Source organism: Callospermophilus lateralis, chromosome 4 (assembly GCF_048772815.1).
Source record: "Callospermophilus lateralis isolate mCalLat2 chromosome 4, mCalLat2.hap1, whole genome shotgun sequence".
NCBI classification, from domain to species: domain Eukaryota; kingdom Metazoa; phylum Chordata; class Mammalia; order Rodentia; family Sciuridae; genus Callospermophilus; species Callospermophilus lateralis.
Window position 1 is genome coordinate 159237183 of NC_135308.1, and position 26006 is coordinate 159263188.

Sequence of the window (26006 nt, forward strand, 5' to 3'; positions counted from 1 at the left end):
ACAGGTATAACTTGTTTGAAGACAACCTACATAGTCATGAAGAAAGTCTTCTTCAATCTTTTCATTTTTGCTACATAAGATAAATGAAAAAATATATTTTCTTTAAAAATTATTTAATATCATATTTGTCTCATCTTAAGGATTCCTGCTCCCTATCTCCAAGCAGTCACTTGGATTTAGTAAACTCAGTTGTGAATATGTAGGAGAACAGGGTTCTTTCTATAAATTGCAACACTTTAAAGGAAGGACAGGAAGGATTCCCCCTTGATTTATTATGTGTTTATAAAACCACCCCAGACCAACAAGGTAATCACAGGGTGGAGAAAAAGCACGGCCTGGGCCTCAGGGATTTGGATAAGTGGACCTGGAGGAAGACTCAGGAATCACACAGATGGTGGGAAGGCCGAGTGGGGTCTGCTAGCCTCTGGTCCGGCTCTAGCGGGACCCACATTATGGCTAGAGGTGCCGGCGCTGGGCTGATGCAGGCCTAATGCCCTGGTGTGGTGGGAGTGCCATTCACCTACCTGGGCTGCAAACGGCATTCTCCACTGCTCACTCTTGCTTCTCTGTGGGTATTCATGGTTCTTCCCATTGCCCATGCCATTAGTTTTAGTCTTCAGTTTTCCTTTTTTAGAGTCAGTTTGAAGTGTTATGTGGGTGGCAGGCCATGTGGATCTATCAGCAAGTCTTGCACACACCTGTGGCCTTCAATTCTCTGCTCTGTGCAGTAGGGAAACATCCCTGCGACTCTTGCAAAGAGCCTAACTCCCATGACTCACACATCACAAACTCAGCCTTTCATTTACTGCCTCCTCTAGCTTCAGGTTATTTCTTATTGTGTGAATTCTACTTCTGAGTTGGTTTCTCAGATTCTATCCAGCCTCCAACCACCCCATTCTCACCCTGCCAGTTTTCTTCTAAAACATAAACATAGTTCTCATTTTCTCTCTCTCCCTTCTTCTCCCTGCCCGATCCTCTCTTGCTTAAAAATTTATTTCTCTCCTGTCCTAGAGAAAAAAGGTCCCAATCCTCGGCCCAATATGTAAAGACCCTACATAACATGGCTTTTAGTCTCTCTGAATCCCCAGTATTCTCTGCCTCACTTCATCCCATAGTCAGTTAAACATTGGAGTCCATTGAACTTCTTGCCATTCCTGAAACATGTCATGAGCCAGAGCTTTGCACTTGGTTTCCCAGGCCTTGGATCATGTGGCCTCTGCAAAGCCTTTCCTCCCCAGTACCTTTGTGACAACCCTATCACTGTTGTCCTCTGTCCTCCCATGTTGGTTTGGCATCTGGAATCCACCTCCATTGGAGAATGAGTGGCCCCAATGCACTGTCTGGCACAGTGAAAAAGTGAATGCATGCTGGCACTGGGTGGACTTAATTAGATGGCAGTGACATATATTTTCATACCTTAACAAAGAGGCAGCAACTTTTTTAGCAAGCAGGAGTCAAAATCAAACTTTCAAATCAAAAGTGTCTGTTACTATGCGAAGAGACTGTGAATTAACCTGTGAATGACAAACGAAGGCTTCTGTCTGGGGACTCCTGGTTAGATAATGAGAAATTTACAAGACATGACCGTTGTTCTGTTTTAGGCTTCAGCTCTGGTGGCATGGACTATGGCATGGTTGGTGGGAAGGAGGCTGGGACTGAGTCTCGCTTCAAACAGTGGACCTCCATGATGGAAGGACTGCCCTCTGTAGCCACACAGGAAGCCAACATGCACAAAAATGGTAAGAGCATGCCCATGGTACTAGCAGTAGCCCTTCTGACCTCAGCAGGCTTTGATGAAGCAGCTGCCATATTTTGGTGCATAATTGTCAACAGATTTTATGTCAGATTTTTTTTTTCTTTTACAAAAAGTGGGGTAAGAGCACAGCAAAGTGCCCCATGCCTTTAATCCCAGTGACTTGGGAAGCTAATGCAGAAAGATTACAAGATTGAGGCCAGCCTCAGCAATTTAGTGAGAACCTGTCTCTTAAACGGCTGGGGATGTAGCTCAGTGGTAAAGTGCCCCTGGGCTAGATCCCCAGAACAAAGACAAAGAAAAAGTGATGTTGTCCATTAAGTGAAGCTTTTAAAAAAAAAAAAAAAAAAATTGTGCTAGTATTACTAAAAAAATCATTTTTATTACTAACCTGGCCTCGGTGCAAAGTTAGGATGCACAGATAACCTATTAAATATATTAAAATTGAATAGTCCACATCAACCCACATCATTTCCTAGTGACAGTTTAGCTAGGATTTTTTCTAGTCTGGGAAGAAAAGGTTAACACATTAATTATTGATTTGTGCATTCTAGTCGAAATATTACACTTGGGAAAATTTACTACAATTGTTGCAAAGTATGGACTTAACAAAATTTAATCTTCTGTGTCTGAAAATTCTGTGCAAGCATCATTATTTGATGCGCTGTCCTCAGCACCACTCATAAGATGTGAGTGGCCACTCACCATTAGAGCTGTAGCACTCTAAGTAAATAAAACAGCATAAGTCAGCTTTCAACAGTGCACGTGTGCTGAGAATTCTAGGTTAGCAGCTCACAATGGTCAAGAACACATATGCATGTATCTGTATTCCACTGGGGAATACACTGCTGCTCTGTTTACCTTTTTTTTTTTTTTTTTTTTCCTTCAAACAGCATGACAAACAGAATTACACCGTGTTATCTGGGTGTGGTGGTGCATGCCTGTAATCCCAGAGGCTCAGTAGGCTGAGGCAGGAGGATTGCAAGTTCAAAGCCAGCCTTAGCAACTTAGCAAGGCCCTAACCAACTCAGCAAGACCCTATCTCTAAATAAAATGTAAAAATGGGCTGAGGATGTGGCTCAGTAGTTAAGTGCCTCTGGGTTCAATTTCCAGTACCAAAAAATATACATATATATATATATATATACACACACACACACACACATATCATGTGACAATTACACAGTGAAAGGTTATAAGCCAGGTTTTGGACTTTTTAAAAAATTGGTGCAGCAATTACAAGGTGGTGACAATTACGTGGTGAAATGTAGTATGTGATTATTTCAAAGCATAGATCTTTAGCTTTTTCTTAATGAGTTCCTTGATCCCTTCTCAACCCCTCCCTTTTCTTTGTGGTACTGGGGACTGAACTCAGGGATACTCGACCACTGGGCTATATCTTTTTTTTTTTTTAATTGCGAGAGATGTTGAACATTTTTTCAAATATTTGAGCCATTGTATATCTTTTGAGAAGTGTCTCTTCAGTTCTTTAATCCATTTATTGATTGGGTTATTTGGGTTTTTAGTGTTAAGTTTTTTTGAGTTCTTCATATGTCCTAGAGATTAGCGCTCTATTCAATGTGTGTTTAATAAAAATTTGCTCCCATCCTGTAGGCTCTCTCTTCACCCCATTGATGGGCTATATCTTTAGCCCTTTTTATTTTTTATTTTTGAGACAGGGTCTTGCTGAGTTGTCAAGGATGGCCTCAAACTTGATCCTGCTGCCTCAGCCTCCTGAGTCACTGAGATTACAGGCGTGCACCACTGTGCCCAGCTTTTCCCCCAAATTTTTATGATTGGCTATCAGAGAAAGGTTAGAATTGTGTGTATTTCAAGTTACAAAGAATTGAAATTCTTAAGTTCTAAGTAAGGGTAGCAAAATTTCCTACCTGCCATGGAATTGAGAGTAGTAGCAGTACATTAGGGTGCCCATTATGGTATTAAAAGAAGTGACTAAGAGAACAGAATCAGCTTATTGGGTTTTTGGCTGGTTTGATTTTGCTCTTTTTTGAGGGATAGGCGATCACAGCAAATAATGTATCTTATTGCTTATTGGAACTATATTAAGTTCATCAACTTTTGAAAAACTCCTGCTCTTTTAAACTCCAAAAGATGACTAACAGATCAAAGTACATGAAGTTTAAACTTTTCCCAAAGCTTTCTTGTTCTTTGTGAATTAAAGTTCGTGTGGGACATCATGGAGTACATTGCAGATTTTGGTTGTCAACGTGAGTAGGCCTCTCCTCTACATAATTCTCTTGAAGAAGTTTCTCCATTTTCTGTAAAACAGATAAAAGGTCTTCAAACCTCTCTTCAGTCTTGGTTTCAATGTTTGTTTCAGTTGATAGTAATTCACTTGGTCTTCCTGAGAACCAAGTATAAATCAGTGTTTAACTGTTCCTACTATAACACTGGCAGGCTTAGCCCAGACAAGCTATTTGGTCTGCAGCCTTCAGGTTTCCTTTATCAGCCCTTTTCTGAAAGCCCATTTTGGGAAGGAAGGAACTACATTGCACTCTCTGCCTGCCATCTCCAAGCATGACCATTTGACTTCATGGCACAGAATTGAGAATGATTTACTGACATTATGGACTAGTCCTAGCCCAGTGTCATCTAAAGCTTTGGGCACTTTCACTGCTTCTTTAGGCTAATTCACAGTGTTCTCTTGTCCCCAAAGATATGAAAGGTGCATGATGATAAATACAAAGTGGCATGTGGGAGGCTGTCTTGAAGGTAGAATGTCCGCGTGCCACTTCAGAACCTGTGGGTAATATTTTCCCCATTTCCTCAGCAATCCCCAAGGATAACTGAGCTTTTCTGCTTTCCACTACTTCACTGTAATGCAACCCTGAGCCAAATTTCTGTCATTGGCTCCAGAAGAGCAAATATCCTCTTAGCTGAGCATAAAGATAGTTTTGATAATACTCCTGTTAGGTCAAACCAAACTGATTATTTTATTCAATATTTACACTAATATTTTAATACATTATCCTGGAAATAATTTTGTCTGTTTATGACAGCATCCTAAGAATATACCTAGTGAGTGACAGTGTGTATGCACGACACAAGATTTGTTCAGAAAACAAGTGAAATGGTATCTCAGAGACACCTAAAAATTTTTATTTAAAATAAAGCACTTTTGTTGTTGTTGTTTCTTGTTAATTTAAGGAAATTTTAAGCTTTACACTTTTTTTTTTCCTGCTCTGTAGCATATAAAATGCATGAAGGGGCCACAGCAAAGACCTTAGGAACCCAGTGACAAAGGGTTTGCTGTTCCCATGTGAGGCCTGGGTCTTCAAGCTGCAGAATGCAGCTGGCCTCATGCTGGCCAAGGCTCCAGGTGGGAATTCCACCTCAGTGCCTCAGAATCTGAAGCAGTCACCATTCTCTCCAGTACACTCTGCTGTCTGCTGCTTCCAGTTAATCTAGGCACAGCCACATTAAGAACTTGGTTGGAAGTGTCACTTAAAAACCCTCTAGTGTGCAGCAGGTCAGTTTTTTTTCTATTTCTCACTCGTGAAGTGATCAGCATAGAAACCACAGGGATAATGGTACGGTTCATAGTTTGCAAATGTTTCATTGATTTCAGGAGACCATAGAATTTTAGCTCTGAAAAAAATTATTCAAGAGTAAGAACTGAGGCTGGGGCGTAGCTCAGTTGTAGAGCACTTGCCTAGCATGCAGGAAGCCCTGAATTCCATCCCCAACTCCACAGGAAGGACAGAGAGAGACTGTGAGATGTGTTGTTACAAATTTGCTGCTGCTGCTCTCCTCGCACCACCCCCTCACCCTACTCAGTGTTGAAAGCTGAACCCAGAAGTGCTTTCCACTGAGCTTCATCTCCTGCCCTTTTTATTTTATTTTGAAACAGGGTCTCACTCAGTTGCTGAAACTGGCCTTGAACTTAGATCCTCCTGCCTTAACCTCCCGAGATGCTGGGATTAGAGGAATATGCTACTGCACTTGTTTTTTTATTGTTTTGATGATGATGTTTTTAGTAGCTGTTTCTTGATTATAGGCTGTCTTCCACACAGCCTCTTATTCTACTGCTCTTTTCACTTGATAAGCTTCCTAATACTGTATTTGGGTTTCTCTAAAGAAAAAAAAAAAAAGAAGGGGCTGGGGATGTGGCTCAAGCGGTAGCGTGCTTGCCTGGCATGCGTGCGACCCAGGTTCAATTCTCAGCACAACATACAAACAAAGATGTTGTGTCTGCCGAAAACTAAAAAAAAATAAATATTAAAAAAAAATTTCTCTCTCTCTCTCTCTCTCTCTCTCTCCTCTCTCTCTTTAAAAAAAAAATACAAAAAAAAAGAAAGAAAGAAAATGTCTGTTCACTGGAACTCTGTATGAATGAATTAATTACCTTTCTCTTTTTTAAGGCGCTATAGTGGCCCCTGGTAAGACCCGAGGAGGGTCTCCGTATAACCAGTTTGATATCATCCCGGGTGACACACTGGGTGGCCATACGGGTCCTGCTGGTGATAGCTGGTTACCTGCCAAATCTCCACCAACGAGTAAAATCGGAAGTAAATCCAGCAATGCCAGTTGGCCTCCAGGTATTGTCCACGAAATGCTTTCTCTTTAATGGTTAATTTCAAGTTCTGAACACACTGCTTTTGCAACTCATTTTACTGAGGCACTTGTTTTCAATTTTTCTATGATAAAAGCAGAGCATGTGCTCTAAGATGTGTGTTGTGGGAAGATAGCAAATCTTTATTAGATGAAGAACGTGGGGATGAAGGAAGGTGACCTTGTAGCTAGGATGTGGCATTCATCCCAAGTCTAGGATGCCTTGAAAGATGGATTCTTTTGAAGTGTCTGTTGAATTTATTGGTTCAGTCATTGGGCTGCCATTTTGATTCCAGGTATGTAGTAGTGAGTACACTGAGATTATTTGTTGATTTTTTTTTTTTTTTTACTTTTTTCTTACTTTCTCCCTTCCGCCTCCCATCCCCAGTAACATATTTTCATTGTAGAAAATTTAGTAAAGCAAAAATAAAAATTAGATAGTTTGTCCTAGACTTCTTCCTGTGCACATATATATCTGGGACATGAATGAATATAGTTTCATTTTATTCGAGTTGGATGAAATATATAATGTTCATATGTGATACATATTGCTGCTCAACATAAGGAAAATAGTTCGTTATTTCCATCACATAGCTTTAAATGTGATTTCAGTTGACTAATAAAGCCTGGTTTTTAGTTTTTGTGGTGCTGGGGATGGAACCCAGGGCCTCCACATATGTTAGGCATGAAAGCACTTTACCACTGAGCTACATCCCCAGCCCCAAAGCATAAATTCTCCTATGCAGCCTTGTCTTTCTCATGATAAGCTGAACCATTTCTTTCTTTCTTTCTTTTTTTTTTTTTTTTAAAGCTGAACCATTTCTGCTGGCTGTCACTGGGTAGGCCATGCTGCAGTGGTCATTTGTATTGCATTTTCTTTTGTGTATTTTGGGCAATATCTAGAGATGAAAATGGAAACAATAACTGGTCTCTAGCCCAGTTTCTCCAAGTTCTTGGCCTTGAGCCAAGAACTTGCTCTGCCATCAGGCCTGAGTTCCCTGAGGAGCAGGAAGACCTGGGACCACGCCAGGCCTTGACGGGCTGTGGCCTCATATTCACTACTGCAGACAGACAGACATATGATAATTCAGAGGTGCTATTGCCAAGAATATATGTTCAGGGTGATTTTTTTTTTCTTTTTCCTAATTTCATGACAAAAATCTGAGAACAGTAAATTCAGTATATAGACTTTTCACAGACCCATTTCTTCCACTAAAACATGATTTTACCATTTTTGAACAACCCCCTACCCCTAATATTTTTTTTTTTCTTATCTCAGAATTCCAACCAGGAGTGCCATGGAAAGGTATCCAAAACATTGACCCTGAATCTGACCCTTATGTCACCCCAGGAAGTGTGCTGGGGGGTACAGCCACATCTCCCATTGTAGATACTGACCATCAACTGCTGCGGGATAACACCACAGGTAAATGATTGCTTTATTTGTTCATGCAGGTACCTAATAATTTAACCAGAAAATATAAAAATATTGCTTTGCATGTTTGTTTTAAATTTTTTTCTCAGTGCTACAGACTGAACCCATCTCTTTCAATGTTGGTATCTAATATGCCATGCATGGCTCATGCATGCACTTTACCACTAAACTTCATCCCCAGTCCTTTTTAGTTTTTACTTTGAGACAGAATCTTCTACGTTGCCTCAAGTTTCCAATCATCTTGCGGCAAGCTTATAATCCCTCTGCCTCAGCCTTCTGAGTAGCTGAGGTGTGCTCCACCTGGCCCAGCCAAATTTTTTGTTGTATGCATTTTGTTTTCTGTCCTGTTGAAATTTAAATAAAATACTTTGAAAGTTTCGCTGCTTATACTGCCATTTATCTTCATTATATTCTTCTTGTTCTTCATTTGTCACATCAAGGGTCTAATTCTTCCCTCAACACCTCGCTGCCTTCACCTGGTGCCTGGCCCTACAGTGCCTCTGACAACTCCTTTACCAACGTTCATAGCACTTCAGGTACGAGGGTGTTCTGTTTCCCTTTGGTTAGCCTTTTGCCTTCAGTTTCCCCCGTATAATACTTTTAAATGGAAGTTGAAGAGCACAGGTCAGTGTGGGTGGATGCCATTTGTTTCCCCTCTTCTTGAGGATCTTCTGGTCATACAGAGGCAGGTGAGACATATAACTTTGGCTCAAGGTGAGTGATGGTAGAATCTCTGGGAACTGGGTGTTCAGAGGATAGAGGTAAAGACCTGATAGCACAAATGCTCCTCTTAACCAGCTGCCAATACATCAAGGGACATGGGAAGAACTAGTTAAGTCCAGGTTATTATTTCTACAGCAGCTACTGATGGTCTGCTTTTTCCTAAAATTTCTTGTACTTATAGAAAAAGGATAATGGTAGATGGCCAGAGTCAAAAAGAGAATCTCAACTAATTTCACCAACAATATTTGAATTCCTTGTTTTTTTTTTTATTATTTTTAATGGAAAAGTTAGTGAATATATTAGAGGCTTTGAAATCATTCAGCTAGCACAATGCCTTATAGATTAGTAGAAAACTCATTAGTTATTGGCACCATGGTTTTTCGAGGTTGGGCCTTTTAAGCCATGGAAGTCATTAGCATTTCTGTGCTTCATCAAGGCAAAAGCCAAGAAAGCAAATCTTTAGCTCTCTTCTGTCACTACAGGCTTATGGTGTGCAAATTGTCTTCTTTTTCTTTCCATATCTGTCATATCAACAGTGCAACAATAACCTGCCATTTACTGAATTCCTTTTTGACCCTCATCTAACACTATGAGTAGGTCCTATCATGATCCATCCCCCATTTTGTAGATGGAAAAACTGAGATTCAAAGAGCTGTATAGTCTGTCGCATCCAAGCCTGAATTATGGTTTTCAGTGGATACAACATCTTTGTTTGTATGTGGTGCTGAGGATCGAACCCAGGCCGCACGCATGCCAGGCGAGCGCGCTACCACTTGAGCCACATCCCCAGCCACTCTTTTTCAAATTTTTATTTTATTTTCTCTCTTTTTTGTTTGTGGTACTTGGGATCTAAGCACGGGCCATTTGACCACTGAGCTACATCTCTAGCCCTTTTTAAATTTTTTTTTTTTTTTTTTTTTTTTTTTTTTTTTTTTTAATTTTTAGAATCTCCAAGTGGCCAAGGCTATTCTTGAACCTGCTCTCCTCTTACCTCAACCTCCCAAGTCCCTGGGATTACAGGCATGCACCTTTTCTTTTCTTTTTTTTTCTTCCTTCCTATCTCTCTTTCATGGTACTGCAGGTTAAATTCAGGGGTGCTCTACAACTAAGTTATATCCCCAACCCTTTTAGGTTGTTTGTTTGAGACAGGGTCTCATCAAGTTTCTCAGGCTGGCCTCAAACTTGAGCACCTGCTGCTTCATTCAACCTCTCAAGTCACTGGAGTGACTTGACACTGGACACATATATAGTTATAGACACCCAGCTTTTTTGTTTCTTCTTCTTCTTTTTTAAAAGATGATGTCTCACTTTGTTGTCCCAAACTCCTGGATTCTAACAGTCTTCCTCTTCCAGCTCTTGAGTATTGGGAACTGCAGGTATGCACAACTATGCCCTGCTTTCATCTAGCTTTTACTCCTATGAATGCCCATATCTTAGGTTGAACAGTGTATCTTTTTCCTGAAATTGAATGTTCACCTGAAAGATGGCTCAAGAATCACCTCAGACTTGTCTAAAACTGAATATGAACTTCCCCATCCCCCAAAATTGTTTTTCCTTATTTTTCAAGTTCATTGCTTCTGCTCAGTTCTCTTGCTGTCACCCTCACTCAAACACCCAATGCTGAGTAGACTGCAGAAACTCCTGACCACCTTATCCTTTGCACTCTATGAAATACTTTTCACCCAGGATTGGCAGAGGACATATTCTGTACAGGGAGAGTTTGTGGTGAAACTAGATTTCCATTTTCCAATTTTCCTGGGCCTATCCATTTATATAAATCTTCAGACCTGTCTTTGCAAAGCCTCTGCTTGCATCCTAGCACTTTCCTCTGTGTGCTGAACATATATGTTACCAGAGTTACCAGTTCTGTTGTTCTGCTGCTCTTGCTTCCATTCAAACTGGAGGCCTTTAATAATACCCATCATGCTACTTTAAAGCTTTAAGCACAGTAAGCCCTTAGTGAATATTTGCAGATTGTTTTCAAAAATCTCTTTCAATGTTGGTATCTAATATGCTGGATCTTGGCATAAGAAAAGTGTAGGTTTCTAATATACTTTCCGTGCAGTCCATGAGTACTTATAGGATACTTTAGTTTTGCTGGTGTTCACATTCTAACTATCTCTAAGGCTGATGGGCTATATGGAAATTTTCTCCTTGAATTTGTCTTCTCTTTCAAGCGTGTTCAGCTAAGAAAGTTGTAGAAAAATAGTTCATATAATTTTCTCAGTTTACAGTAATAGTTACTGAAAATTTTATAGTTGATATGCTTAAAGAACAATGTTACTTTGTATTGCTATTCATAAAATGTGTGCTTACTATTGTTTTTTAGAAGATAGATGTGCATATATTTGTGTGTAGAGACAGTTTGTGTGTGCTTGTGGTCTATCTTCTTTTGTATGGTGCTGGGGATTGAACCCAGGACCTCACGCATGCGAGGGAGGCACTCTACCAGCTGAGCTATATCCCCAGCCCTTGTGGTCCATCTTATTGCTTCCTGAATTTTTTCTTCTCACAGCAAAGTTCCCTGATTATAAATCCACGTGGTCCCCAGATCCCATAGGACACAATCCCACTCATCTCTCCAACAAGATGTGGAAAAACCACATTTCCTCCAGGAACACTACACCGCTGCCCCGCCCACCTCCCGGCCTGACCAACCCCAAACCGGCATCTCCCTGGAGCAGCACAGCACCCCGATCAGTCAGGGGGTGGGGAACACAGGACTCTCGGCTTGCCTCAGGTGAGAAGGACCTGCTTGTAAGAGCAGCTGTGTCATCATAAGGGAGGATGTGAAAGGGCTGCAGGCGTGTGTGCTTGGGGTGGAGGACTGTGGAAGAGAGTGTGGAGGTTGGGCCCTTGGGCTGGGTGAAGTTGCTCCTCCTCATTATTTTCCTCATCCTTTTTCTGGTTGCCTACAGCCTCTACCTGGAGCGATGGTGGCTCAGTTCGCCCTAGTTACTGGCTGGTTCTTCATAATCTCACTCCACAGGTAATTGTGCTTTCTTGAGGTGTTCTAGACAGGATTCAGTGTTATTACTCACATGTGGGGGAGGTTAGGAGGTAGAAAACTCAACTGTTTCTTGGTCTCCTCTCCCCATTCAAGGCTCATAGCCTACTTTTGAACGAGGGTTCTGGCCAAGTGGTCTCACACCTGACTTCAAGGTGTTGGAAATATGTGTAATTTACAAATTAAACAGTGGGAGTGGGGTGGTATTGTTTGATCTTTTTATTAGTCTCCAGTGCTGGAGATAGAAGCAGGGCCTGGCGCACGCCAGTGAGCTTCCAGTGAGCCTGCCAGTGAGCCTGCCAGTGAGCTTTGTCCTCAGCCCCAGTATGCAGGATCTTACATGATGATTCTCAAAGCTTTGTATGCCTCATTTTTAGAGTTGTCGTATAATTTGGTGGTTATGATGTTGGTAGGATGAAAGAAGCAGTAAGGGTTTTCCTATTTTGAAAGGAGCCTGGGCAAGTTAACCAGCTGTTCGCTTTTTCTGTCTTAGGAAAAATAATAAGTATGCATATATGGGGCTGGGGATGTGGCTCAAGCAGTAGCGCGCTTGCCTGGCATGCGTGCGGCCCGCATTCGATCCTTAGCACCACATACAAACAAAGATGTTGTGTCCGCCGAAAACTAAAAAATAAATATTAAAAAAAATTCTCTCTCTCTCTCTCTCTCTCTCTCTCTCTCTCTCTCTCTCTAAAAAAAAATTATATGTATATTAAATGAATATAGGGTGGCTATGTTTGTATTAGAAAGACTTAAGATTAAGTGAAAAAAATCAAAGCTACCTTGTACAAATTAATCTTACTCATAAGAGTAAATATTGACACTGGATACGTTTACTTTTCAGCACTTAAAATTGGTTTAAAGGGTATTTGTCCTCTAAAGTGTCTTGTGGATATACTGACATGCTTATGTAGTCAGTTTTCACTCATAAAACAAGCTCAGGGGGATTTCTTTGGTCTTTTTCTTTAAAGATCTCTAAGAAACTGCCCATTTTCATCCAGCAGCCAATAACACAATTTTTTAAAGCAATTTCAAATAGTAACATACTTAGTTTCCAAAGAAATTAGCTGGGCGCTGTGGCACATGCCTGTAACCCCAGCAGTTCAGGAGGCTGAGACAGGAGGATCGCAAGTTCAAAGCCAGCCTCAGCAACAGTGAGGCACTAAGCAACTCAGTGAGACCCTCTCTTTAAATAAAATACAAAAGGCGGAGGGCTGGGGATGTGGCTCAGTGGTTGAGTGCCCCTGAGTTCAATCCCCCCAAAAATGTATACTTGTTTTTTTTTTAATATTTTTTTTATAGATGGGCTCATATCTTTGTTTTATTATTTTCTTTTTATGTGGTGCTGACAGTCGAACCCACTGCCTCACACATGCCAGGCAAGCACTCTACCACTGAGTCCCAGTCCCAGCCCAGTATTCTTATTTTTCAAAGAAATGAACTGAAATGATGGAATGATCAACTAAAATAAATCTATTTAGGCTCTTGATGCAAAATTAGTCCATCACATAAGAGTGAAGAGGTTTGTTCATCTAACTAACTCATGGGTTAGGGGAATTAGCCCTAACCCCTGAACACTGAGTGGATTGAGGGACTACAGCCTTCAGTCCCATCGCCTTTGGGCAGCAGAGGACACTTTAGAGAAAAGGTGGTGGAAATGGTCTCATCTTGAGATGGTAAAGCAGCCATAAGACAGTACTGGGACAGTCTGGGAAGTGGGCCAGGCATCGAGATTCTAAGTCTTCAGGTGTCTAGCAGTGCTTTCTCGTTTGTCTTTCTCTTTACTTCTTTGTGAGGTTGTTTACTGGATAAACAGAAGAATCAAATATTAGTAATAATACTAAGAACCTTGCATGTTAACGTTCTTATTTGGGGACTATTTCACTTCTATTTATATTGTGGTGCTAGGAATGGAACTCAGGGCCTCACTCACACTAGGTGAGTACTCTAACACTGAGCTATATCTCTAGCCTTCGTTTCTGCCTTTTTAGGATCTAAAAATTAACACACATGTGTTTACCTCTTAAAGAAAATAGACCACAGGGGCTGGGGGATGTGGCTCAGAGGCAGAGTGCTTGCCTAGCATGTGTGAAAGAAAGAAAGAAAAAGAAAACAGATCACAGGTCGAGTCATATTCTTTTGTTTTGAGCTATATTTATGTATGCATTTTATTCATTTTAGTTGCAAAATGAGAAGAGTAGATCTTAGTCCAATGTGTAAATATCTTTTTTTTTTTCATGGAGGCTAACTTTATTGAGACCAATTTAGTATGCATCAGAATTCACACTTTATATTGTGTAATTCTGATAGGTACACAAATTCATTTAATCACCATTATAACCAATCTGTACCATAGTTCTGTCATCCTAAACAATGTTCAGTGTGTAAATATCTTAGTTGCCTTTCCCATCACAAGTGTTGTTTCTCCTTAGATTGATGGGTCAACCTTGAGAACGATCTGCATGCAGCATGGTCCACTGCTGACATTCCATCTGAATCTAACCCAGGGCACTGCCCTGATTCGATACAGCACCAAACAGGAGGCGGCCAAGGCCCAAACCGCACTGCACATGTGAGTATTCCATCCTGCATCCTCTAGGCAAGCATGCAGGAGATGCACCTGTGAGTATCCTGGAACCTGCTCAATCAAACAGTGATGCATGAGACAAGGACAGGCATATAAAAACACCATTATTGGGCACGGTGGCACACAGTAATCCCAGAGGCTCAGGAGACTGTGACAGGAGGATTGCAAGTTAAAAGTCAGCCTCAGAAATTGAATGAAGCCCTAAGCAACTCAGCGAGTCTCTGTCTCCAAATTAAAAAAATAAAAAGGGCTGAGGATGTGGCTCAGTGGTTAAGCACCCCTGGGTTCAATCCCTGGTACCAAAAAAATAAAACAACTTAACACCATCATGCATGTATTTCCAAGTCTTAGGTATTGAAGTGACAGGTCTTTTCTACCTACCTGAGATTATCCTGTGTATTTATAGGCTGATCATCAGAACTCCAAATGTAAATAATTTGTGAAATAGTTGAATAAATTTAAGTACCACAGAACAAAGCAGATATTTATAAAATGTGAAATGTTTTGTCATTTTTCATAAAAGAATCTAGCTGCTTTCTGTAGCCTCTTGTAAATGATGTTGAAATTTTGTGGTTTGGGTGGGTGGCAGGGTTTTGCTTGAAGTAGATGGGACTGGATCAGACTCCTCCCTCCCCCAGCCCTTGGTGGACAGAAAAGGACTGACTCCCTTTTGGCTGCAGATGCCATGACAAAATTCCATGCACAGAGGGAGTGGGCAGTGGGAAAGCCCAGGTAGCAAGCAGGTCCAGCCCTGGTAGGGCAGCACTTTTGAGTGTCTGGTGCTGAAGTTTGATCCTTACCCCACATGGGACAAAAAGAAATGACATTTTTCGTCTCTTCTTTTAAGATTTGAATTTTTTTTCAGAGTACTTGCAGCAAAATTGAGAGGAAGATACAGAGATTCCCATATGCTTCTACCGTTCCCTCACATATCTAGCCTCCTTTATTGTCAGCATCACTCACCAGAGTGGTCCATCTGTCACAATTGATGAACGTACACTGACATTTAATCCCCCAAAGTTCATGGTTCATATTAGGATTTATTTCTGGTGGTGTCCCTTGAATGGATTTGGACAAATGTATAATGGCATGTAGCCACCATCATCTTATCATCGAGAGTAATTGCACTGCATTAAAACTCCTTTGTGCTCCATGTATTCACCATCCCCTAACACACACACAGATGCCTTTGTGATAGTCAAGTTGCCAGGAATATATAAACTCCATACGGTGTGGATACACAGTTATCAGGAGGCTTTGACTCTCTGGAGCTTTGGTCACACCTCACTGCATTGCATCAGTTGAAGTGCAGGTTCTGATCTGTAGGCCCAGGGTGGTACCTGTGATTCTACATACTCAAAAGCATCCAGGTGAATTGACAGCAGGGGACTGGAAGCATTCAGTCCCAGGGGTGCTGGAGCGTTTCCCTTAGACCCACAGCTCCCTTTTCCTTCCTTCTCCAGGTGTGTGTTGGGAAACACTACCATCCTGGCTGAGTTTGCCACAGATGATGAAGTTAGCCGCTTTCTGGCACAAGCTCAGCCCCCTACACCTGCAGCAACCCCAAGTGCACCAGCCACGGGGTGGCAGTCGCTGGAGACCGGCCAGAACCAGTCAGACCCTGTAGGACCTGCGCTGAACCTTTTCGGTGGGTCCACTGGGCTCGGGCAATGGAGCAGCAGTGCTGGTGGCAGCAGCGGGGCTGATCTTGCTGGCGCTTCGTTGTGGGGGCCCCCAAACTATTCTTCTAGCTTGTGGGGAGTCCCAACTGTGGAAGATCCCCATAGGATGGGCAGCCCTGCTCCTTTACTACCTGGTGACCTTCTGGGAGGAGGGTCGGATTCAATCTGAACTTAGAACTTTCAACTCTGACCTCGTGACCTTTTTTGGAACAGCAGCAGCACTAACTTGACCTTTTCGTTTTTTTTTTCAACTTGCAATAAATACATTTTTAAAAGGAAAAAAGAAAACGGAGAGAGAAAAAAAAAAAAGGTGGGTCATTGACAGACTGTCTGAGCACATAGTTGCCTCCCTTATAACTTCAGTTTTTTCGTTTGGAATATGAATCCAAAAAGAGAACATATCACTCTTGAAATACTTGAATCATGAACGCCAACCTAGAAAGACAATGTGAAGCAAGTACACATACCATTTAAATTTAAACACAAAAAAAATTAAAAAAATTAGTTTCTAGTTTTTCACTTTTTTCATGTTATATGGAAGTTGTTGCTAAGAAACATATATACTGAAAAAAAATAGCTTTTTAACTTTGTTTGCACTGGGTGTGTTTCCGTCCTTAGGTCTACCATGTTTGGGAGGGAGGGAAATTCAAAAGAATTGTTGGGGGAGGGGGGAGGGAAGACTTGACGGAGCCTCACTTTAAAAACAAAAAACCTAAAAAAAAAAAAAAAAAAAAAAAAAAGGAAAAAATTTGTGATTGGCTGGTTGATAAATACCAGTGTGTTCTGGCACATGTAACTGCCCAGGCATGCTTGTTCTGGTATGTGTGTGCACGTGTGTTCATGTGCATTCGCGTGCATCCTCCTGTCTCTGTGTGTGTGCCTGCATCCCACCCTCCTCCTCCCACCCCACCCTCATTTCTCAAAAAGCTGCATTGCTGACAGTCTGCAGGCTGGCTGGCCGGCCACCCGTTTTTTATTTTATTTTATTTTTTAAACTATGAGAACACACAAGCACAGGGAGCTACTGCAACTGAAGCCACTCCGTCAGGCTGCATTGAGACGAAGAGTGCTTTTTCACGATGAGAGCAGGGAGCTCCTATCCACTTGTGCATTAGCCTGAGAGTGAGATTCTCTAGCTTTCCTCTTGACCTAGCAGTAGAGCGGAGCACTGCCAAGTCCAAAAATCAGAGCAGGAGGTACCTCTTGGAGCAGCTGTGTGTTCAGTCTGTTTTTTAAAAGTGAATGGCCACTAGGCACACCTGAGCATCTGTTAAATTTCATGCAGGTCCTTTTCGTTAGTTTGAATGGGAACAGACTATCAGATAGTTTTTAGATTACGTGATGTCTCAAAAGCAGAAAATTTGTGTTCCCTCTTTCCAGTGTGAGCAGGTGTGAGAAATTTATCAAAAAAAAAAAATCAGGTAATGCTGAATTGAATATTTCTATTGGTTCTCATTTTCATTTGACGAAAACAGAAAACAGTTGTGAGCAGCCTCCTGGAAGCATCGCAGCTCCTCCCCCTCTGCTCCTCTCTCGCTGAGCGTTACCTGTGCCAGGCCATGGCGTGTTACAGCACCAGGCCATCACTGACAGAGACGTTTACTTAACGAATGTTCTTAAACCAGTGTGTACTTCAAGCGTTTCCCTTTGTTTCTCTGTGTTGTGTATTTCCTGTGTATGTGGTTTTGCTTAGGCAGGAATAACTTAGCAAAGACTTAAGTATTGCACCTTTTTTTTTTTTTTTTGGTTTTGACCTCTTTTTTTTTTTTTTTTTCTTTTTCTTTTTCTCTTTGTAATGTTGCTTTTTTAATTTCTGTATTTAAAGACTTTTTTTTTTTTTTTAAGCATCAATGTAGTAGTACTCTGGGCCGAACAGGGGGCAACGTTTAATCCACAGTTACCACCAACATGTATGTGCTATGTTGAAATCAAAGTATATCAAACTACTTGTTGTGAAGAGTGACAGCGGACCTGAGGGGGTACCCTTTTATACAAAACAGGTGGGGGTTGCGGGGAGGGGGACACGTGCTGGTGACAAACTAGCACTTGTGTGGACGCCCCAGTCTGCATCGTACTGTTCAACATAAAGTGCCGACATTCTGTACCAGCAGATACCTGCCCATTCCAGCCCTTGGTGGGAGCAGACCTCTACTGTCCTCTGTAACTTGCTGCTTTCAAGGGAGTCTTTCTTTCTTTCTTTAGCATCTTCAGTGAAGGACACAACAATGCCTGATGCATTTGACTTTCGGTCACGTCTGTGTAGGTGGGTGGATGGGTGTGTACAGGAAAAGGCAAAAAAGTTATTTGCATGTAAGTGGTTTTTGTGAGACAAAGAATGGGAAATTCTGTACTCCTATTGGCATACTCTGTTGATGACAAACCTAGCCTCAAAAGAGATTGACAGGCATAAGTCAAGTGAGCGCTTGCATGAGCCAGGCCGCAGGAAGCCCTTTGCGGGTGGGTGTTCGCACTTGAGTTTGCAGCGCTGGTTTGATCCCACGAATGCCTTGTCCAAACTGATTGTGCCCTCCTCCTGCTCTCCGGTTTCCATCACCACCGTGCCCCTCTCGCCTCTGCCCCGACCATGCGTCTCCTTCCAGCCCCACTGACTGCTCTCCATGTTGGAGCAGAGCCCTGTCACGTGTGGTGACCTCCAGGTGAAGCACAGCTTGTGTTCATACATCTACAAACAGAAGGCTAAATCTTAGTGTCCCTGGGCCAGGAGCTTGTCCCGAGGCTCCTGAGAGCCAGTGGGGACTATCCACTGCCGCTCTTGGTTCACGGCTGTGTCCTGCCCTGCCCTCTTCTCCTCCTGCCTGTTGGGTCCTTGACCTGCACTATGGCTTAGTTGAGTTCCTTACGATACTACGGTGAAAGCCGGGTGCTAGAGCCCCTCTTGTTTACAAGACATAAATGAGGGATTTGAAATATGTAAAAATAAACATGAGAAGCTAAAATGTTCTTCCATCATAAGCTTAAAGGGAAAAAAACTAAAAACTTAAAAAAAAAGACCAAAAAGTGCGTATATATATACATATATATACATATAAATATATATTTTAGATGAAGACTAACTCTGGGAGCATTTAACAGTGTTTTTGTTTTTGTTTTTAACATTTATTTTCCTGCTTTAAAATTTGCAAGCATTCTCAGGAATTCTAGGGTAGGAAGCCAGTTTTTTGAAGATGGTTTATTTAACCGTATCTTATCCTAGATAGACGGCTGTTTCTTTCCTGTTAATAAACTTTTACAAGTTCCTGAAACTTCAAAAAGTTTAAACAATTTTTACTTAAAAAATTGTAAAAAGAAAAGTCTCCAAACGTTATTGTCATATACTGGGGATCATACATTTTAAAACATATAGAAAGAAATATTTTTTAAAAATTACCAATTTAGCAGCAACAGGTAAATTCATTATCTTAAAAAATATGGGAGAAGGATTAAGAGCACCTTCACAGACTATTTAAAATCGCGTGTAATGTAATAGGGAGTGTTTGCAGAGTGGGGATGCCGTCACCTCATTCCTTTCCCTGTAAGGCTGAACTGGAACCTCCCCAAGCCATTTTAATTTTTTCAATGGAGCCCTTCTCCCTGTCCCTTCAACCCCAGCAACAAAAGAAAGAAATACAGAAAGAAACAACAGCTTTAAAAATAAAATAAGAGTAATTCTAATCTGTAAAATAGTACGGTTGGATTGCTGAGAATCTATGTAAAGAGTTAGGAAATATAGGTTAATAATTTTTGGAACAAATTTTAGACATAGGCATTACTAGAGGAAATTATATATGGACTGTTCTATTAATGAAGAATGTCTGTCTCACCTCTGTTTGTCATGGGAAGAGGAGGAGAAAATGTAGAAGAATCTAATAAGGAACAAGTGATTTTACTTTCTTAGCTCCCAGCTACTGTTGTACTTGTTTTAATTGCTGTTTTGACGATCTGCTGCTTAATTATCTCCCTCCCTCCTCAGAGATCTGGAGTGTTTCCTTTCAGTTTTGGATGTTGAGTTCTTCTTTCATATCCTTTCTGGGGCCAGGGGTCAGCATTCCCAAGCATGACCACAGCTTCTTTCAAACGTTAAGCTACGCAGTGGGAAGGAGACTCTGGCTCCACAGGGAAGGGAGTGGGTGGGTCGCTGCCTGCAGTGTCTCCAAAGCCGCTTTAGTGCCTTCGCTCACACACCCAGACATCCCAGGCAGGGGACACGAATGTGCCCATGGTCCAGTCCCTCCACAGCCCCGTACGATGCTTGCCCAGGAAGGTGATTAGAGTGGTCCTAAACAGGACCCAAAGGCAGTGGGCTAAATTCAACAGATGAACAGAAATCAAGGAAGCTAAATAGGCTTTTATGTTGTGATGATATGTGGAATGCCAAGTTCCTTCCTTGTGTGTGTGCCCTCCCTTGCCCAGCGTAGACTTCTCCAGGTGTGTGATGGTTACTGCTCCTGTGATGGGGAAAGACTCTGTGCTGGGCCAGTGGAAGGAGGTTCCTGTTTTCTGCTTCTGTCTTCTTCTGCCTACCCGCTCTTTGTCACCTTGCTGAAAGCTTTGCTTTATTGGTTGGCAGTGACCTAAGAACAGGTTATGGTGAGGGTATCATTAAAGAGGAAAGCTCTTTTCTTTCCATGGCATTTTTTGGCAAGAGCCATGTCTACCAAGAAGTTAGGTGGCTTTGGTGTACTTAGAAAATTCAGTGGGTGTGTCCTCTTTTTCAGCACATTCTGGCATATATACCGAGGCCACCCTCATTTCATAGATTTTACTTTGTACACATTTTAGACATGTAAGCATGAGTTTTCCATTTTGTAGTAGGGTGTTTTGTTGTTTTGTTTTGTTTTTTAAACATTTGATTGCTAGAGTGGCTGGAAGTGTGTATATCTCTTAAACATCACAAACTTGGTTTCTGTCTACCACATGAGTAACCAAAAGAAAAAGTGTGAAATAGGGAAAGGGTTGTCTTCCATCAGACAGGGGCCTCTGCTGCCAGTGAGAATCCAGTGCCATGACCCCACTTCAGGTGTTGAAAATCTCAGTTCTCTGTAACCCTGGGAAGAAATTATAACACCTCCATCTCCTTCGTCCCTGTCCCTACAAGTGTTCCGTTCGCAACGCTCACGAGAGAGGACTTAGCAGTGCTTCAAGTGAAGATTCCAAACCATGGGTTCAGTCCCTAGCACCACACAGAAAGAAATATTCCAAACCACATTCTTTCATCAGCATTGTCCTTGTCCCCTTCCTTCCCTTTTCCACATCAGCCACTTATTGCCCAGTTAGTAACTGAACACTTTAGCAGCTGATGTTCAGTTACTACGGCTGCTGTTCTAAGAATTTCCCCAATTCTTCTGTCACAAATGTAGCCTAAGTAAGTGGTTCTTCCACACTTCTGTGGTTTGAATGTGCTATATATAAGGTGTGCAAGGGAAGGAGAAAGACACAAGAAATTCCTGCCTAAGAATTTGGAAGCACCTTTATTAACATGTCTATGAGAAACTAAAAGTTCACAGACTTTAAGAGCAAATATTCCTTTCACTTTCACCCTTTTCATGGAGGGGGTGTGGTTTTGTGGGTTAGCAGCCAGATTCCATTTGAACCTCAGATGCTGTGTCCTTTTTCATCTTATTTTTCGTATAGTGTCATCTTGACTCTAGTATCTGTGTGCTGAGCAAAATGCTCTGTCAAGCAAAGCCTGTTTCCTTCCAAGTGTAAACGGGGTGTTTTCAATAGACTTGGCTTAATAGCCATTTCTAAGGTTAGGGCACAACTGAGTCCTGTATAGCAAAGGTCTCATTCTAGCTGGGCGCGGTGGCACACCTGTTATTCCAGCAACTCGGGAGGCTGAGGCAGGAGGATTGCGAGTTCTAGGCCATTCTTAGCAACTTAACGAAACCCTGTCTCAAAATTTTAAAAAGGACTGGAGAGTAGCTTAGTGGAAGAGGGGCCCCTGGGTTTAATCCCCAGTTCCTTCCCCCACCACAAAAAAAAGTTCCATTTTTCTCCATCCACATAGTTTAAATTCAGCATATAAAGCTTTGTTGTTTAGGGGTTTGAGTTTTTAGTTTTATTTTGTTTTTTATTAAGATCTTCAGCTAAGAGTAGTCTTTTGTTTTTTGTTTTTGTTTTTCCGGTGCTGGGGATTGAACCCAGAGCTTTGTGCATGTGAGGCAGGCACTTGACCACCTGAGCTATAGCCCCAGCCCCCAGGAGTAGATATTTTTAGCTGGTCAAAAAACAAATCAAACTTTTTTCTCCAGTGTTTTTGCCAAGTTTTGTCATATTTCATGTCTGTGCATTAACTATGCTACTTAGAAAGAAGTCTAATTCTGCCATGATGATTTTCCTCCTGCAAGAGTAAAACTAAGGCCACTGATAGTGCAGATAAGAATTTTGTATTTTCTGTCTTTAGATCTCAATTCACAAAAATAGGGTGCCCTCTAGCCATGCTACACACCAGGCTGTGCCCCCTTTCTGTCTTGATCTATAAGAATATCAACAATCTTGAATATTATTTCCATGTCCAGAGTTTGTGCACACAGTATGATATGATCTGTAGGCTTATGGCCAGTGCCAAAGGCATGTGAAGGTCCCCATTTGTCCAGTGATAGTGTTTTCTTCTTTTAATTTTGACATGGGCTATGGTGGTATCACATTCTTTAGATTTGAAATATTTGTTGACTCCAAAAACTTATGAATATAGTAATAGCTTAATAAAAACTGAGCATCAATCCTCCCTAAACTGCCCACATACCTCCCCACCTCCTACCCCACTCTGCCAAAGGAGGCCATGAACATCTACAGGATGAAGAAGCAGGAATGCTGGGCAGGGAGTGGAGAGTAGCTTCCCCACCAGCCCAGCATCCACACGTGATCATTTGGACTAGGTCCTAAGTGATTATGAAGTATTTCTAATGTTTGAGTTGTTTTTGTTTTAAACTGTCAATCTCATGCTGTCACCCAGAAAACCACCCCTCACCCTCCAAAAAAGTAGCAAACTGACAGAACTGCGAGTGTTTGCCTCACAGAATTTAAATAGTTCCCTTTTCCATCAGCTGCACACCTGGATTTGCTTTTAACAAGACACGGCATGCCAGGAATTCCCTCTCCAGAGGGTCTCTGCAAGGCTCAGTCATTGATTCTTCATTGTGGCAAACACTTGTCCTTTCATGGGAGGACAAAGGTCAAGTAAATGCAACAGACAAGAAGTTTTCTGTGAAAACAGTGTTTCCCTGAAGCAGTGTGTGCCTCCTGAGTCATTGCTTTGGAAATAAGTTCCCTATTACAATTGGCCCAATCCAGCCAGCATTGCTATGTTGTGACAGATTTTTCAAAAAGAGTAATTCTTTGGTCCTGCTTTCCTTTCCCTTCACACTGACTTCCTAGACCTCCTGGTGAACTAGGCATTCCTCCTTGGGCACTTGGGCACCGGAAGGTGTACCCCGCTCTGGGGGTGGGGATGGGTGGTAAAGAACTGGAGGCTGTGAGGAAGAGCGGACTCACAGAGGAAGGCAGTAGATTGCCAAATGTGAAAAGAGGATTTATGCAAAACAAAGCAAAAACCTCAAGAGCCCTTCAAGAAGTCACATGCCTTGTAAAGGTAGTGTGGTTTTTTGTTGTTGTTTGTTTTTCTACAAGTGATGCATTTTAGCCTGACATTTGCCAGAAATTTCGGGTTAAGTTAGCATAAATGTGTTTAAAACACCACCTCCTCCATTCCCTTTTAATTTTGTCCCAGAAATCACTCAAGTGAAGTACCTCTGAATGTGCCTTGGTGAGTTCAGAGACCCGTCTCTCTGAGGTAGAGGCCACCCATTGTGGTGAACACAGAAAGACGGTCCGGTCCTGATCAGCCCGGTCTTTGGGGCAGTGGAGTTCTCTGGAAGCCCTGGGGCAGCTGTTGAGCTTTCATTAGCATCGGTGTTGCACATGTAGTTGTGTCGAAGAGATTCTGGGGCTCTGGAGAGGAGGGGATGAAGTGCAATTGCACAAGTGACAGAGGCCTGGGTTAGTCCAAGAGTGCAAGTTTGGTTTTTGGTATCTGAGTTCCCTAGTTTTGTGTGTGTGTGTGTGTGTGTGTGTGTGTGTGTATACACACGCATGCATGCTTGTGACTGTTTGATTTCTTGTGTTTCCGTAACCATGGAGAATTGGAATAAGGTGATATTTGTGACACATTCATTCATGCATGTAAAGAAGGCATTTTCTGGCTGGCTCCTGCGTGTGCAGGTCGGGCTGTACGTTTACCCTTATTTACCCTTTCATTCTGTGTCCTGAGAAAGTCATTGTTTTCCCCAGTGGAAGTCCCATCCTCTTGCCATTTATGCACACAGGGTATTGCACACAAGGAAAAAGGTTTTGAAAGAGTTAAGATTGAAGTTTGTGAGAAAGAAAAGGAAAATTTGAAGTCATGTTTTATTTCTTCAGCAATTATTATAGTTAAACATAGAAATCTGCAGTGTCTCTTTATTTGTTCTGATGTTTTCAACAATTCCACCTCTTCTCCCCACTCCTATCTTCTAAAGAAATACCAAGTGGATGCTAAGGGCCATTCCCACAGTTCCTCACAGCTCCCCAACAGAGGAAAGCAGTCCCTAGATTCCTTCAGGAAGACAAAGGGAGGAGGGGAGCCTGGCTTTCTTGCTTCACTCTCATTCCTCTCTGATGGCCTTGAAATGTATTATTATGCAAATGTGAATTTTGATACTGAACTTAAGAAGAGGTTGTTGGATTTTTTTTTTCTTTTTTCAAAAAAAAAAAAAAGGTCCGTATGTGGTCATCATTGCTTCTTTATTTTGTAACGTGAATTGTAACTATGCATTCTGCAAAAGGGGGGAGGAGGGCAGAGGGGAAGAGGGTTGCTTTGAGTCCTTGTTCTCCAGTTTCTGTGTCCATGGTATCCCCACATCATGGAGGGAGGGGGAGTGAGAGAAGATGTGCCAAGGTTGCCACTGTGGGATCGAAAGAGACCTGAGGCCTCTTGCCATGGTTGGCAGGTCAGATGACCAGGCACATTCAGGGGGCCTGCAGCTCCTAACCACCAGTATGGTACAGGATCCCTGATCCTAGCCGTGCAGTGTTAATCCAGGGAAACTGGGACCCCAGAGGCTCCAGTGTTCTCTGGACAAAGAAGTCTCATCCTTTCCTGAATCCAGAACCCTTCAGCTCAGGAAACCATGCCTCCCTTGTGCTGATCTTGAAGTAAATCTTTATGTCAATTCAAAAATGCTTCCTCTTCTCCTTTTTTAATTTCTCTCTTCTTTTTTAATCATTGTTAAGTGAACTTATTCTTAATTATGAGGGAACTGCCCTCCTCTGTGAGGAAGAGGGCTGTTGCCTGCTGTTGCAAGATTCTCTTCCCCAACCGCTGTCCTACAGTCAGATGGAATCTCTCTGCTTCCCCCTGCATTTATGATGCTGTTCCTATGGTGAGCAGTGAGTGAGTGACATGGGAAGGCCTGCGTAGTCCTCTTAGTTCTAACAGAATTCCTTTGATCTTGCCTGTGATACATCATGGCACCTGTACTGCTCTGGCCTACGCATTATTTGCAGCACACAGTATCATAAGCAAGAGATCGTTGGGCCTGTATTCAGTGTTTTCCATGCAGCAACTTTTGTTGTTGATGTTCACAGTACTGTAACGAGTAGCAGACTTGATCACAGTCTCCTCGTGCCGGTGCAGGACTGCATAGGCATGACCTTATCAGGGTTTTGCTCTGCTAGATTGCCTTTAAACAAAAAACAGATCCTGACGTTTCAACTGTCAACACAAAACAATACCTCGAGGTACAGCGCCCCTGCAATGGAAACCCTTAACTCCTGTCTCCTTTCTGACATTGGTGAGTTATTCTTTATAAAATATAAATGTGTAAATAGCAGGATAACTTTAAAAACATTCTTTGCTGTGAAAGTAACCCTAAAATATGATATTTTCCATACTAAGCCATCAAAAGTCTCAGATCTGAATCCTTTCATGTTTAAGAAGCAAAGACAGAGCAGGTCAGTAGAATGAATCTGTTTCTAGGTGGAGCTGTGTCTGTTGCTCTGCCTCACAGTGACCGCAGACCAGTGTCCAACCCTGTCTTCTTAACTAGCTGCCATCTGTTCCAGTATCCCAGCACTGGGGTGGGGGTTATGTGGATTTCTCTGGAAGATCTGTCCTGTGCTGGGACTCCAGAGGGTTTCTAGGCAAGACTTTGAGTACACACACACACACACACACCTTGGATATCACTCTGTAGTTCACAAGGGGATTT

General features: G+C 42.1%; 1 protein-coding gene across 5 annotated transcripts in view; it reads left to right on the forward strand.

Moving 5' to 3' along the window:
- Positions 1-16273, forward strand: part of Tnrc6b (trinucleotide repeat containing adaptor 6B) — a 239038-nt gene extending 222765 nt beyond the window's left edge. For all 5 annotated transcript variants that reach the window (XM_076855195.2, XM_076855194.2, XM_076855198.2 and 2 more), the window contains 8 exons: positions 1602-1739; positions 6136-6312; positions 7605-7751; positions 8201-8296; positions 10999-11223; positions 11402-11472; positions 13923-14062; positions 15541-16273. In XM_076855195.2, the coding sequence (XP_076711310.2) occupies positions 1602-1739; positions 6136-6312; positions 7605-7751; positions 8201-8296; positions 10999-11223; positions 11402-11472; positions 13923-14062; positions 15541-15928 (1382 nt within the window). In that variant the 3' untranslated portion in view covers positions 15929-16273. The remainder of the gene's footprint in view (positions 1-1601; positions 1740-6135; positions 6313-7604; positions 7752-8200; positions 8297-10998; positions 11224-11401; positions 11473-13922; positions 14063-15540) is intronic.
- The last annotated feature ends 9733 nt before the right edge of the window (positions 16274-26006 follow it).